Here is a 15,461-nt window from a genome sequence, read left to right as displayed (position 1 = left end):
ATCTTCGTGATGATCCTGGTGGTTCGCTTCAGAGCTACAGAACTGTTTGCATAGATCCGAACAAATAACCCTCAACAGCACAATATCGAGTCATTAGTCATGTCATTAGTAGGATGATAAAGGAGGAGTTACGTTGTTTATATAGTGGCTTTTACATGAGGTTTAAGAATATACAACTCTGTTATACAGTTTGCTGAATACTAAATGTCAGTTGTGGAACTTGGCTACATGTCCATCTGTGTTTTTGGATTGATCCAATGACTGTCCTTACCTTTCATGCCCCCTCAGCTCTGCAGAATCCTGTGGCTTTATGGCTCATTGTTTTGGATTTACAACCTGCCACTATGCTTTCTTTGACCTCTTTTCCAGCTGCAGCAGGCAGCTGTTATCAGTGAAAAAGTCCTGACAAACCCACTGAGCGCTACCTGCTCAGCGGCAAACAGCACATCAGACACAGTCAGAGACTAGCTGGTGAGCAGAGTGCAGCATTTAGCAGCTAAAGAGGCCGACCTCAGGAGTTGGTGGACCAAAAGAAAACTGAAATAGGGTGAATATTTGACTTCAGGTGGTCAGGGACACCACTCCACATGAATGCTAATGACAATTCAGTCCACCTTATAAGGTGATCATATGTCAGGCTGTGTTCATTCTTGCCCTGCAACTAAGTGGCGAAAAAAACTTAAATACAGCTTTAAGTATAATTTTGAGTCACTTTACTTGAGATTTTTCATTTCATGCTACTTAGTGCCTCACCACATTTCATCAGCAAATGCTTCTCATCAATCTAACGGCATGTAAAACACAGTGCTAATCAGAGCCTGGAAATCTGCCTGTTCGATCACTGGAATGACACGATAAATCTGTGGTAAAGATCAATCATTACTACCGCTCAGGTGCCCTTACCCCATGATGTAATGATTCAATATCATTCACTAAGATGTAGATAAGAATGTAACATTCAGGCTCCCTTTGGTTGATCTAGGCCACTAATTTTGACTTTTACTAACTCGAGACTTCAACTCGTAATTCAGCATCTTGACGTCGTGTTATTGGTACTTAAGTAAACAATCTGAATATATAAACACTGCTACATGTTAGCTGCCTATCTGTAATCTAATCTAACGGATGGTTTTCATGGAATGACTCAGACTTCTGTCTTCTCAGATGACTTTATGTTTCTCGTGTTTTTTTGATGTCATGAATTCTGCTCATAAATCACAGCAGCCTACATTATATTTATTTGAACGCAGATTTTCCAGATATGAATTGATTTTCCTGTTTCTCTCTTATTTCCCGCAGGTTAAGTTTATGGCGTGTGACCAGCTTGGAGTTGGATCATCAGACTCTCAGTGAGCCAGAGGAGGAGAGCTGCTGTGCTCAAAGTGCCCTCCAGTGGAGACAGTGTGTGCTGCACCCATGCTGCTCTGTCCTGGTTTGGCCTTATGGTCCAGTCAGTGTTCCTTATTGTTAAGCACCGTCACGGCCACTGCAGTCAGTAGTATAGTGGGAGCAGAGGACACACTGCTGCATATAAGCTGTGTATCTGTAATCTAATCTATCTAACTGAAAACACTGTTATCTCTCCTTTTGATAGAACGACTAAGAATGAATTCTGCTCTATCAGATGACTTTATTTTGCTTTTGGCGATTTGATATCATCAATTCAGGACATAAATCATAGCAGCCTGACCCCAATACACAAACTTGTCCACAATGGTTCTATTGATAATCTCAGTGCACAGACGTATTGGGGGATCTGTGTTCTGAAACTGCATGTTGGACTGAAGAGAAATGATGCTTGAAGATCATTTTACTGTAAACCCACTTTCCCATGACATGATTTCAGTTTGCATACACAGCGGGCTGCTTCAAGGTGGATTAAGGCTTGTCGCTGTGAAACTAAAGTTATTCTCAGCTCCATCACGGCCCTGTCCTCAATACCAAAGGACTTTATAAATAGGCAACCAAATAGAGCACTGTTACATCTGAGCACTGTCTTGTGTTTCACCGTGCGGACCTGCTAAGTTTCTGGAAGAGTCTTGCTAAAGATAATTACTTACTGTGTATGGGATAATACCAGCAATTTACAGATATTTCAGTGAGTTCCATGTGATTTCTGAGGTTCTCCATTGGTCAAATCCTACAGTTTTGAATCTCTAATTTTCAAACCCTGTATTTACTTGAAAGCAAATTTTCCAGATTTAAATGTCTTATTTTCTGCCAGCTAAGTTATGGTGTGTGACCAGCTTGGCATTGGATCATCAGGTTCAAAGTGAGCCAGTGGAGAAGAGAGCTGCTGTGTTCAAAGTGCCCTCCAGTGGAGACAGTGTGTACTGCACCCCTGCCGCTCTCTGTCCTGGTTTGGCCTGATTGTGCAGTGAGTGTTTCTTATTGTTAACCACAGTCACTCCCACTGCAGTCAGCAGAGGACATAGAGGTACTACAGAGACGAGGTGAGTATTATCAGTTCACTACTTCTAATGCAGAATCGCAGCTTGATGGTCTCTATGGAGATGGTTGACACTCCATCTACTGCTGCGGCTCCACTGTACCTGTCGCCCTCTGAGAACGATGAAGCACTGGGTGGTGTCTCGTCAGTGGCTTGTTTCTGCCACTGAGTCACCGAAGATGAACTCCTGACTTCAGCCGTCACACTGCCTCTGTGCTGCACCACAGTACTGTGAGCGTGTGTGTGTGTGTGCGTGTGTGTGGGTGGGGAGGGTCAGCTGGTGTTGTGAATCAGGCCGCTGAAGTGTCAGACACGGCTTCTTCACAACACCAGGGTTCCTCCCTACCACTTCCTGCTGGGATATAACGCACTCATGCAAGATAACAGAAATGTGTTAGCTCAATGACTGTACATTAGAATACAGCAAATATATGTTCTTTTGAGGAATGCTGCAGCTGACATGGCACCTGTAATCATCTCTAACACCTATCTGCAAAGAGGATACTGTATCTTTATGTTTTTACTAGTGTGTCCAAATGTATTTAACTACTGGTGACTTTCAATGTGCAATAACAAAATCTCCATATTAGTGTCTGTTATTTGGTCATAATAAGCTTATCTTTTGATTCTAGGTGACATGCCAAAAATAACCTTTAAAAAAAGAATAGCAGTTGTTTGTCTTAGTCCGTCTTGTTTTGTATAAGACAGCGACACTCATTTCAAGAAAAGAGAAAAAGAAAGCAAACAAATGGAATTATTATTACTGTTTCCTGTGTTACAGTATAAGAAATACATCTTTAATGACACATTTGCAGCTCACTTGGATATTTTTGCAACAGTGTTACGCTGCCTGAACACGACCTTGTCTTGGGTACGGCGCTCTCTCAGTGGACAATGGCTGGACTCTGTCCATACAAACAGCCACTGCTGGCAGAAGCACATCTGTCTGTGCAGCGTCCGTCCATCTAGATTTTCAGTGTCGGCTTTGAAATGAGTCACCATACAAGTAAGAGCCTTCAGTAAATGTTTGAGTGGTAAATAAACATCTCATGACTGAGGAAACAAAACCTGTGCATTTGTCTCATTATCAGCACTCATTAAAGAACGTGGTGACGCTTTCTTACATAAAAACGTACACAGAGGTTGCATTAAACAGCTTTTACTACATGACACGCACACACACACTTACAGTACTGTGTGACATTATATGGAGCATAAACATGTGCCACATATGTAACGTGAGTGACGGCAACAGCAACATGAGATCGCCTCAGACATTTCGACCAATCAGAAGGAGTAGCACGTGCATTCACTCACAATGTCGAAATGATAGATAGATAGATAGATAGATAGATAGATAGATAGATAGATAGATAGATAGACAGACTTTCTTTTGCTCCTCTTTTTGTCTACATTCACGAGTAGAATAAAGGCGTCATTTCAACATATTTTTACTGACTACACTGCCTGAAAGACAGAGAAATAGCAGAAAAGAGAGAGAGGGAGGGGAGAGATGCTTGAGATGCAGATAAATAAAACTTGGTAAGGCACAGAGGAATGGATGAAAGATAGATAAAGGCACAGTGACAATATAAAAGCAGACTCATGTCAGGGAGAGCTCACTGCAGCTGGAATGGTTTAGGAGGTCATTTAATGATGCCGTGAAACATTACACGCTGGTCTTCTTCAGCTGGGATACTTCATTCAGGTAGGCAATGAATAACTTGGTTCCTTCAATGTAGTTGTATCTGGCAGAAGAAAGACACTCACATTAAGAACATTTCCACCATTATTCACAGCAATGGATGTGTACATTACATCTTCTTATAGAAGCTGCCAAAGCATAAAAAATCCAGTCTTCATTTGTGCCCTTGAGGCCTCGCAGTGGGGATGCTGTGTTATAAGCAGAAAGAGTGATTGTGACCTTGTATAGTTTATCTGATCTGATCTTTATCTGATCCGATCTGTTCTTTCTTCAGATGCCGTCCATTTGTCTTTGTGACGTTGTGTGTTATCGTGTGGCTGTGAGCTGAAGAAAACAGAACATCAAATGGAGATCTTAAACGTGTCTGCAGTGCTCTGCTTTCGGTTCAGGATTTACAGCCGTTTCTGCTTAGATGACTTTCTTCTGTTATTTTCTGTGACACTCTTAATGTTCTTGCATGCCGATCTTTAATTTGATTCATTGTAACCTGACTTCCCCATTATCTTGCAGTCATGTGTGTCTTATCTGTGGAGAATATTATGTTAAAGGATTGTTTCAGTCCAGGGATGTGGATGAAGACTGTGAGCCCTGGAGGTTTACATTCCTGCTTCTTTCCCTCTGATTAAACCTCAGCTTCTCTCCTGGACCTTGTGTTCATCTCAACAGCCCAACAGCCTCAATACAAAAGTAACCATTAAAGGTATTATTTGAAATGTCCTGTAAAATGAAAGTTTGAGGAGTCAGACCTGCTCATTTTCTCATTCTGGGAGTGCAGCCCGTCATCAAAGCCACCGATGGGCATCATGATGATGCTCTTCCCCGTCACATCCTGGAAGGTTCTGGCAATAGGGATGGTGCCGCCCTCACGGATGAGATCAGGGTCCATGTCAAAAACTGGAGAAAGTAGGAGATTTTCTATGAGACTGTGGTAGAAATGAGCTCCCAGGTATCTTACCACAGAATAAAAGAGCTCTCTCCATTAGAACAGGAAATTATTGTACATGTGTCACTTCCCACAGCGGTCCTGGGTGTGTGTCTGCTTGGCTTGCACACAGTGCATCAAGCTCTGTTCAAGCCCAGTGACAAAGCACTTAATAAAGATTTAAAATAAAATCAATCAGGCATATACCAAGAATTATAAATGCAATCTAAGAGTCATGAAAGAGAAGCCAAACGCAGTAATGAAAAGTAACACCATAAAACCACCTCCATAAAATGTGGTGTACAGCCACCTAAGATCCTCAGGCAGCTTGTTCCAAAACCTTTGAGCCGTAATGGAAAAGAACAAAACAAACAATAGGAACCTGGCAAATAATCTTAAGATGCAGTTGAACAGGTGAAAAGGTTCAAGTCAAGTCATGCCTTCAAAGGGACCAGAAAAATCAAAACTTCTTACAGAAACTAAGAGTCTCCAGTAAGAACACTCAAAGCTTACTGCAATTTGAAAGAAATGTTTAAGAGGCCTGAATGAGTGTTCTATTCTAAAACATCTGCAGCATGTGATAAGTTGCATACTTTATTTTCTATTTGGATCTCTGTTAGGCTCTGCAAAGTGGCTGCTAGCTGCACTGTACACTTGGGATCAACTAAGTACATTCACTCAAGTACTTCAGTACAAATATGAGGTACTGGTACCTTACTTGAGTAATTCCATTTTGGGAACTATTCAACTTGCAGTTTCAGGCACTGGGCTTCAGCTTTAGTAAACCTGTGCATTCAATTGTCCATTCTCAGATTGCTGTACCCTGTGGTATCTTCTGTATACATGACAGCTGTAGGTTGAGGCTGTTCTGCAGATTAAGACTTGACACTGACATTTGATATTCTTGTGAGAATGGCTAAAGAGAGGAGACAGAATATGACACATTAATAGCATTTGTAGTACTACAACTTGTATATTTTTATAGATTCAGCTTCAGCTTGACTCTCAGTATAAGGTGTCAGATGCATTGATGGGTGTTTAGTGTGAGGGGCCTGCTGTGTTCTCTACCTCTCTTGACAGCAGCCTTCCCAGCCTCATAGAGAGGATGCTGAGTGTCAGCCAGCCAAGGCTTGGCCCCGATCACCATGGTGACTTTCAGCTTGTTAGGACTCTTCCTCTTGGCAAATACCGAGTGAAGGTAGTCTGTTACCTAAAGCACCGAGCCAACGAGATAAGAGCAGCGCTAGTTTATGAGAAGAAAATATTAGCTAATTCTAAAAAAAAGCTGAGGCTGAGGATTCCCATTCAGTTTTACCTGTTTCTTGACCATAGCAGGGTCCATGTTGGGAACTTGTCTAATGGAGAACTTAGCAGTAACTTTAGCAGGGATGACGGTCTTTGTGCCAGGGTCAGAGAAAGCCCCCTCAATGCCGTGGATGGAGACAGTGGGGTAGCGCCACATGTGGGCCAACAAGTCCACCTACAGGAAACACACAACAACAATCCTTCATGTTGCCTCAGAGTAGATTTTTCTGACCTTTTTCAAGATTATGCTCTTACCTTGTTGTTGTACATGAGCTGGGTGACACCGATCTTGTTCTTGTAGTTGTCCATGTCAAATTGGATGTCCTGATACATTTTCCATTCCTCATCAGAGAGGGGAGCCACGGCCTCCCTGATCCCGGGAATCAGGATCTTACCACTGGGGCTGATCAGTGTGTCTAAGACACAAAAGAATGAAGTGGTTCTGACAGGGCTTCATCTCACACTGTCTGGAGGTCAGATATAACTGAGTTGAGTCCTACCAATTTGGATTAATCCACCACTGAAAATAATCCCACACAAATATACTCTTTCCTTGTGTTTGACTAATGTTTGATAATAGCAAAGGTGTCCAGCTGTTAAAAGAAATTGCGGAGCCTTTTTTGAAAAGTGAAACTATGCTCGGAGCTGAGTGCCACAGACGGGGTAGGGAGGTCAGAAAGTCTTCAGAGACCGACTAATACAATGCTTGTTTTCGTCTTTTCATGATATTTGTTGCTAATAAAAATCTCACTTTATAAAGAGATAACCAAGTCATGACATTTCCTGTTCAAATAACACTTCAATGAATGGTACCTGGCATACTGCTGAGGCCCTCCTGATCTTGGTTCAGTGACCTAGCTTGCTCTGAGTGACTGACTAAATGAACGATTAAATGTATACTCCCTAAAAATACACTTACCAAGAATGCCAACGAGGTCAGTCATTGGTTCGATCACAGTGCCTCCATAAACACCAGAATGTAAATCCTGTTTAGGTCCTTCAACCTGCAAACACACCAGAGGAAGTCTGCACAGTGAGACAGCCAAGAAAAGCTGAATGACACATGGCTGCAGAGCATTTGTATGAGTGAAGAATCAGACAAAGCTCTTTGGAAACCGAATGTTTCAGTTTGGATTTGTGTTGCTGTATGTGTGCATACACAACCTCGGCATAGAAGTAGCAGTTGCCTCTGGTGCCGTAGGTGAGGGCGGGCCGTGGGCTGAGCCAGCCGCAGTCTGAAATGATGATGAAATCTACGTCAGAGAAGAAGGTGTCTCTCTGGGCCAGGATCATGGCGTCCAGGCCGTTAGAGCCTGTCTCCTCCATGCCCTCAATGACAAACTTCACATTCACGGGCAGCTCCTGGTGGACAGAAAGGAAGACGGTTACATCTGCACTATGGAGGATGAGCTGTTCAGAGGATCTCATCAGAAAAACAGCCTGCCTAGAATGCCTTTTATAAACTGTAATGGGTTTACAGGCTCTAAAAATCATGAGCCATTAGCTGCGTGTGAAATGACAGTATTCTGGTCAACACCTACAGAATTCCTCTCCCCTTAATGCATCTGGCTGATGCCTTTTTGATGTGCACATTCGACTGTGTATTTTTTCCCAAGACGAAGTGGCAGCGAGGGTAGCAGGAATAGACTGGTGCAGTGACTCTGCAAAATACAGCAGTGACTGTGCACGTTAGCTTGGCTGGAGCTCCGCGCTGCTCTCTTACCAGCCTGAGGGTATGCATTTTGTCCCCACTAAATGCACAAGTATTCTATTCCACTCAAACCGTCTGCTCAAATAAATGGGAGTTATGTTCTAGGTCGATCTTGCCCAAGGCGTCTCTCTCTTATCTCAAGTGTTTTCAAGACAAAGATGATTTGCAAATAAATGCTCAAATCTGTCCTTTGGTCCCACAAGCCCTCTGCAGCTCTGACTCCCTCACACATTTGTGATTTTATTTATCTGTGGCATGAAAAACTATCCAGTACAGTGGTATTGTCAGTTTACTCTCACCATACTGAGGGCCTGATAAGCCTCCACCGCATGGATCCAGGCTAGAACTGGGGCCTTGTTGTCTGATGCTCCTCTCCCATAAAGGTTACCTACAGGCACAACAATCAGTGAATGAGTACGGCTTCTCAGTAGGACAGGGGTGATGTTGAGCTGGATATTAAATGGAATGCTCCCAGCCGCTGCGCTGACCTGTACACCTTAATTAATGTAGACATTGTAAGCCCTTTGAGACTAACTGTGATCAAGGATCATCCATAAAAACACGTCTTAAACCGACTCACTCCCATTTGTTAATATATATAAGCTGCCAACACGGCTCAGTGTTGGTTACTCTTGCCCATTTATTCACTCATGTAAAGTAACCCTTTTAAAATGAATTCTTCATTATAATGTGCCCTGACTGATACTGTTCCTGTTTAAATTATTGTTATACTTTATATCAGCTCAAACTTTATTTCAGACTCAAGGTGGAGATAAAATACAGGATATTACAAAGCATAATAAAAAAAAAAAATGCCGTGTAGCATCTAAAAAAGCTGTTTCACAGACTTTAACACTCTGGAGTGAAACATGGAGCAATTTGAACGCTCATAGAAAATATCCACATTGGTCTTCAAACAACCACATCAGTCAGACCCTCACTGGTTCTGCTAATCCCTGAGCATCACATCAGATTATCATGATTGAAGTTAACTAGCAGTAACCTCACTGAGAAAGTAAACATCGCGTGTCCTTGAATTTCCCCTTAAGTAGTTTTAAGGATAGAAAAATCATTTGATTTTCTCAGTATCACATACATACTGTGTACCAGATAGTTCCATTTCTTGCATGAAGCTGCTGTATGTTTACACTGACTGAAATATTCAAACCCAAGACAGCCTGACGTGTTTGGTAACTTTGGAAAACACTACAATTTGAAATGAAGTTCTGTGGGTTTGAACAGTGTTGAGCTGCACAGCATGAATTAGTAATGGTGACTCATAGCTGAAAGGCTGTTACCATTGATGTCAGTCAGGTTGTAGGGCTCCGTTGCCCAGCCGTCCTCTAGCTTCGCTGGCTGGACGTCCACATGACCGTAGACACACACTGTGTGTTTGTTTGGGTCGCTGCCAAACTGAGCTGTCACCACTTTAGGCAACGCTAACATCTGCCCGTCAGGAAGCTGCAGACGTTAAAGGAGAGCTAACATCAGCGTGAACTGCTGCAGTAATACGTATGTTTTTTTTTCTATCAATCACTTCAACTCACCCTCAGCTGTTTTTAGGAGTAGCAACAGTAAAGCCTGCCACTGACCAGTACTGAACACTGAGCACTGTATATGTATATGTAGTCTGATGTCAAAAGGTCATCAGATATTGTTTTTACCATTTACTAAGGCAGCATAACGCAGTTCAAGCTATGTTGGTCCTATTTACTGATGAAAAGCTGAGATTCTTGACCTTTACTCTGACCTCATACACACTATGTATGTTTAATGAGTCTGGGAAGCAGCTTTGATGTGTCTCAGTCAGTAATGAGGAGGTCCTGACCGCTCCGTCACTCTTTTAAAGTGAGCAGCTCGTTTTAAAAACAGAGTATTTACTAACCAGTTAAGGTGATGACTATATACAAAGCTCTAATATCTCAGCATTGCAGCATGTGTGAAAGGCAGGGAAGCGCTGGTTTGCTCTGTCACTGACCTCTTGTTCTCCAATGTCCACCAGTTCAACAGTCCCTCCCATCAGCCTCAGCTTCTGAGCCACCATCTCCATCATGCGGTGTAGTTCTGGTCTCTTCAAGATGTTGCTGGAGTCGCTTTCGATTGCAACCCAATCCCGCAGAGCCTAGGACACACACACACACACAAAGTGAGTGCCATAACCATGGTTTGTATTGTCAAAATGATGTCTGATATCCCTGATCCACAAAATTACCACATGCTTTTTGCAAACTTTTTAGGAATTTTTGTCAACTTTGTGGGAGAATTAAAGACAGGAAAGGAACAGCACCGCCTAGTTTCCAAAAATAGTTAGATGAAATGACTTCACGTAGCAAACAGTAGCTATAGCGTGCTTATCACCCACAGTCCACAATGACTTCCATTACCATGTGCAATGGATTCATCTAATCCTAATAAAAACAACTACAGTTCCGCATCTCTAGTGCTTGGACTCTTAATAGTGTAGGATGAAGAAGATAACGTACCTCCACATATTCTTCTTGATGACTGTCAACGTACTGCACCAGCTCTGTGTACTGGAAAGCATGGACAGTAGAAATGACCAGCAGGATGGAGGGCAGAACTAGAAGATCCATCTGTTGAAAGAGTCAGAAACTGAATCACTGATACTGCAGATGGCTCTATAAAAGCTCATCACTTACATGTGACTATACAGAAGCTCCCCCAGCATATGGAATCATTATGATTATCAATCATCAATGATTATCAAAATGACTGTCAATTATTTTTCTGTTGATTGACTGATCAATTAGTCAACTGATCACTCCAGCTCTAGTCCAAATGCTGCTTCCAAGTCAACCCCACATAGGAAGGATATAATGTAGACTGGTGTAGCCTGTTTTTTTTTATTATTATTAAAACAGTCAAATCAACCTCACAGCCCACCCTCTGGAATCTATGTGGAAAGACAGAATATGAACCCCTCCTCAGGTCTTTGAAATTCCACAATTCCCAAATAACACACATCAGCTCATCAGCTTACAGAACATCACACTCATCTGTGGATATTTTCAAAGCAGCTGCACTCAGTGGATGGCCTGTGGTCTTACCTTTTCTCTGCTGGAGGTGTGTGTGACAGTCCTCTCAGGCAGGCAGACTGTGGTCCCGTGTTGTTCCGTGGACATTTATATACCCTCCCCTCATATCACGCTCCTACTGGGCCCCGGGGTCACACAGTCAAACATTTCCTGACACAGTGCCAAGACAGCTGACAAATTAAATTTTTCTTGCTGACAGGCACAAGAATTACACTCAATCTATTGATCCCGCTCCAAGAATGCACACCAGGGGTCAGCAGGAACAAAAGCAGCATGGTGAAATGAACAAATTCCTGTTGTTTGTGTTTTGGAATCTCCAAGCAAACCCCCAGTTACAGAAAAGTGGAGCAGCTTTTTTTTTTTTTCCATATTAGGAAGGTGTCCCATTGTGCTGAACTTAACATTGAGCTACTTGTAAGCATTCCTAGTTGACATTAGATTATTGAAAATAATTGAAAATATTTAATCCCATCACCTCTTGATGTTCATTGGATAAATTGTCCTTGGTAAAAACTTCCTGTCTCTTTCCGTGTGTCCCAGTGTGAGACAGGACAAGAGCCTGGGGATTTGTCACACTCACATGAAAATAAAACTTACAGGGGGTGAAAAAAACCAAAGCTTTGAGCTGGCAACTGGAACTGTTTAGAAATGTGTATTGTTGGAGTTTGTATGTGCATGGATACAGAAACTAATAATGAAGAAACTGACAATATGGATTTGAAACAAAAAAAGAACCAAATCTTCAAAAAAAAAAAAAAAAAAAAAAAAAACCCAGCTGCTACACACACACATACATATACATACATACCCACACATATATGTGTGTGTATACACACACACACACACACACACACATATGGATAGATAGATAGATAGATAGATAGATAGATACACACACACACTGTGTATATGTACGTAAATATTCCATCCCCTGCACAATGAAAAGGATTTTTAACTTGTTGTTCCTCTGAATCTGAATCAAATCAAACATTCATCATCCATCGGATACAAACAAAACTCCATGAATGATAAAGTTTAAAGTGTGTCCAGTGGATATTAGTCATTTCTAAACTTTATTTTAATAAGAATTATGTAGGTCAATATTATTAATATGTAATCGCAATTCCAAAAGAATTCTGAAGCTGTGTAAACAGAATGTGATCATTTGCTAATCCTTTTTGACGTATACTCCATTTAAAACAGCACAAAGAGAACATATGTAATGTTTGACCTCATCAGCTTCATTGATTTTTGTAATGTTTATTCTGAATTTGATGCAGCAACACATTTCAAACAAGTTGGGACAGGAGCAACTAAACACTGGGAAAGTAGTGGAATGCTCCAAAAACACCGGTTGGTACATTCCACAGGTAAACAGGTTCACCGGTGACAGGTGGAAGTATCCCAATCATGATACTATCACCTGTATGAAAGGGGCATTTGCGAAAGGCTCAGTCCTTCACAAGCAAGGATGGAGCGGGGGTCACTTCGCGAAAACCTATTTTAAGATCAGTGTTTCTGAATGCACAATTGCAGGAAATTTAGGGATTTGACCATCTTCAATTCATAATATCATTAAAGGTGTGAGAGAATCTGGAGAAATCTCTGCATGTTGGAGGCAAGCCTGAAAACCAAAATTGAACGCCTGTGACCTTTGATCCTTCAGGCAGCACTACATTAAAAACCGACAACATTATATGTTGTATAAACGATATTTCTACGTGGGCTCAGGAACACTTCAGAAAAACCTCGTGAGTAAATGCAGTAATTGCTGTTTCTCCATGCAAAGCAATAGCTATACATCAAAAACATCCAAAAATGCTGCTGACTTCTCTGGACCTGAGCTCATCTGAGGTGGACTGATGCGAGCGTGCTCTGGTTCGATGAGTCTACATTTCAAATTGTTTTTGTAAGTCATGGATGTTGTGATCTCTGGTCTACAGAGGAAGAGGCCCATCAAGACTGTTAGCAGCACAAGGTTCAAAAGCCAGCATCTGTGTCGGTATGGGGGCATGTTAGTGCCCATGACATTGGTAACCTGCACATTTATGAAGGCGCCATTAATACTGTAAGGTACACACAGGTTTTGGAGCAACATATGCTGCCATCTAGATGACATCTTTTTCAGGACATTCCAACTTATTCTAGCAAGACAATGCCAAATCACATTTTGCATGTGTTATAACAGTGTGGCTTCCTAGTACAAGAGTGTGAGTAATATGCATAAAAGTGATAATCAAAATATTTCACATTTACAAGCCTAACAAAAGAAAAAACTGTGTTGTTGGGATTTGGTTCACATATTTTAAAACCTAATGGGTCACCAATTTTCCAATGCTGTGTTTGCTATACACAGTTTTTGCATATCTGCGTCTTTGATGTATTTCTGATATTGCAAACAGCATGTATTTGCCATTTGAGTGGTTTCTGCTTGGTGTAAAACCTGTACTTGGATAGAATTCTAAAGTGATCCACATACTTCAGTAATGTGTCATAAGGTGGAGGCTGGGGATGACATTTCTATGTATAAAATGAATATTTGTCAAGATTTAATTCCTGTGGGGACAAGTTTCTTAATCAGAAATGCACAGATCCCATTTTACGTGTCTTTGTTTTTGATCCAATTGTTTACTTTCCCCAGAAGTGTAACTTAATCTGTTGAACATGTTTTATACAATTCATGCATGATTAAGTCAGCAGTAACAGTCAGGCATCTTACCATTTGTAGCTACGTCTATGAGATTGCAAACAGAAAGTTATGGTCGCAACACTGGCAGCCAATTTGACTGATTTCTGGCAAAACACTTGAGCTGTGCCAACCACCTTCGCACTGAATATTGAATATCATATTGAAGTGATATAAGGCAAATGTTCTTGCTGATGAGAGCATAGCTTTGGTGCTCTACAGTGCTTGTTCTTGGAGTTCACTCCATGAACACTCACTCTCCTTTTTGAGCAGTTCAGTGACTGGGTGTGGTGTGGTTGAGAGACCCAGTAGGAACATGCCCAAGTAGCTGATGAGCCGAAGTACTTGGTGCAACTCCCCGACATTAGTCAAGACATGGCATCTCCATGATGGCCCTCACTTTGATCAGGTCAGGATTTATGCCCCTTGCACTGATTACGTGCCTGAAGTAGAATATTTCTGACTTGCCAAAATGACACTTGGTCATCAAGGCTGCCTTCACACATCGATCATGTTCCTCCTCGATCAACCCAAATAACAGGATGTCGTCTGGTGGTGATGGTGACTCCATCAGGATTCTTTAGCAGGTTGGGCATTTGTCATCATTAATGATGAACGTGGTCAGCTTCTGGCTACTGGGGCAAGAGGGATTTTCCAGAAGATGCTTGATGCATCCAATGTGGAGAACACTTTGCCACCAGTTACCTTCGGAGTAATTTCCTTCAGTATCTCTCATGCTTAACCACTTCATTCAGGCATTCGAGGTTGAGGCAAAGAATTTACCAATGCATTTTACGTCACTGTGTAGGGTGTTGGCACTGCATCTGTTTCTGATCAACTGGGGGCTTTGTGGATGTCTACTGCATGTATGCTGAGACATTATGGTGATGTCAGCTGCAGTTTCTATCTTGAGCACCACATGGTTGCTATTTACTGGCAGTGTCACTAGCCACTGATCATCTGAATCAGGTTACTGCATCACAGTAGTTTCTGGCTTTATCAGATCTTCCAGAAAAAAATGTGTCATCATTGTCCCTCACTGCCATCACTTCACTCAACATTTTGGTTTTTCGTGCAGCCTCAAAGTGCCCCATACACTTTCTGCATCTTTTGTTAGGTGCTGGAAAAAGTTGACTTTTTCCATGCATTTTGTTGCACTATGAGCACATGTTCTGTTTCAACTCACCATGTTTTGAGTTGTTCTGTCCCTGACATCCACTGTTCCTGCTTTTCCTGTTTGTCTGTTGCCACGTCTTGTGTCTCCCTGCATTTATGTATAAAGAGGCAGAGGGTCATATTCCCTGATACGATCCATAGGCTTACAAAAGGAAAAAATAAGACAAAAGATCTGCAATTCCCAGCAATTAAAATTTAATAGTGTTTCAATCAAACAGAGATCCTCATCAGGCATTGTCAAATAACCATCACATGTCAGAGCAAGCAATATATTGAGACATTCATGTGATTTGCATGATTGAGAGTCAATCCACTCTCAGACTGGACCAATCAGAGAAGAGGTGGACAATACTGTCTGACACTCCTATTTAGGGGACAAAGCATGCCTCAGTGAATACGGCAAAAAAAAGATAAAAACATCAAGAGAAACATTATGCAGCCATTACATCCG

At 41.8% G+C, this 15,461-nt stretch overlaps 1 protein-coding gene and 1 long non-coding RNA gene across 2 annotated transcripts in view; one reads left to right on the top strand and one right to left on the bottom strand.

Annotated features, from left to right (window-relative positions):
• The window catches only part of LOC143324478 (uncharacterized), a 28,740-nt gene extending 26,029 nt beyond the window's left edge, over positions 1-2,711 (top strand). The window contains exon 3 of the long non-coding RNA XR_013077467.1: positions 1,300-2,711. This is a non-coding gene — a long non-coding RNA (uncharacterized LOC143324478). The remainder of the gene's footprint in view (positions 1-1,299) is intronic.
• Positions 2,712-3,592: 881 nt separating this feature from the next.
• Positions 3,593-11,269, bottom strand: cndp1 (carnosine dipeptidase 1). The gene is made up of 12 exons (XM_076737015.1): positions 11,161-11,269; positions 10,576-10,686; positions 10,071-10,214; positions 9,391-9,553; positions 8,392-8,480; positions 7,546-7,743; positions 7,301-7,385; positions 6,637-6,797; positions 6,392-6,556; positions 6,145-6,286; positions 4,901-5,048; positions 3,593-4,197 (listed from the first exon to the last, which is right to left on the bottom strand). The coding sequence occupies exons 1-12, from the start codon at positions 11,233-11,235 to the stop codon at positions 4,119-4,121; spliced, it is 1,560 nt and encodes a 519-aa protein (XP_076593130.1). The 5' UTR covers positions 11,236-11,269; the 3' UTR covers positions 3,593-4,118.
• Positions 11,270-15,461: the final 4,192 nt, after the last annotated feature.

This window comes from Chaetodon auriga, chromosome 8 (assembly GCF_051107435.1).
Source record: "Chaetodon auriga isolate fChaAug3 chromosome 8, fChaAug3.hap1, whole genome shotgun sequence".
Taxonomy (NCBI): Eukaryota; Metazoa; Chordata; class Actinopteri; order Chaetodontiformes; family Chaetodontidae; genus Chaetodon; species Chaetodon auriga.
This window is presented reverse-complemented; position numbering and strand designations above follow the sequence as displayed.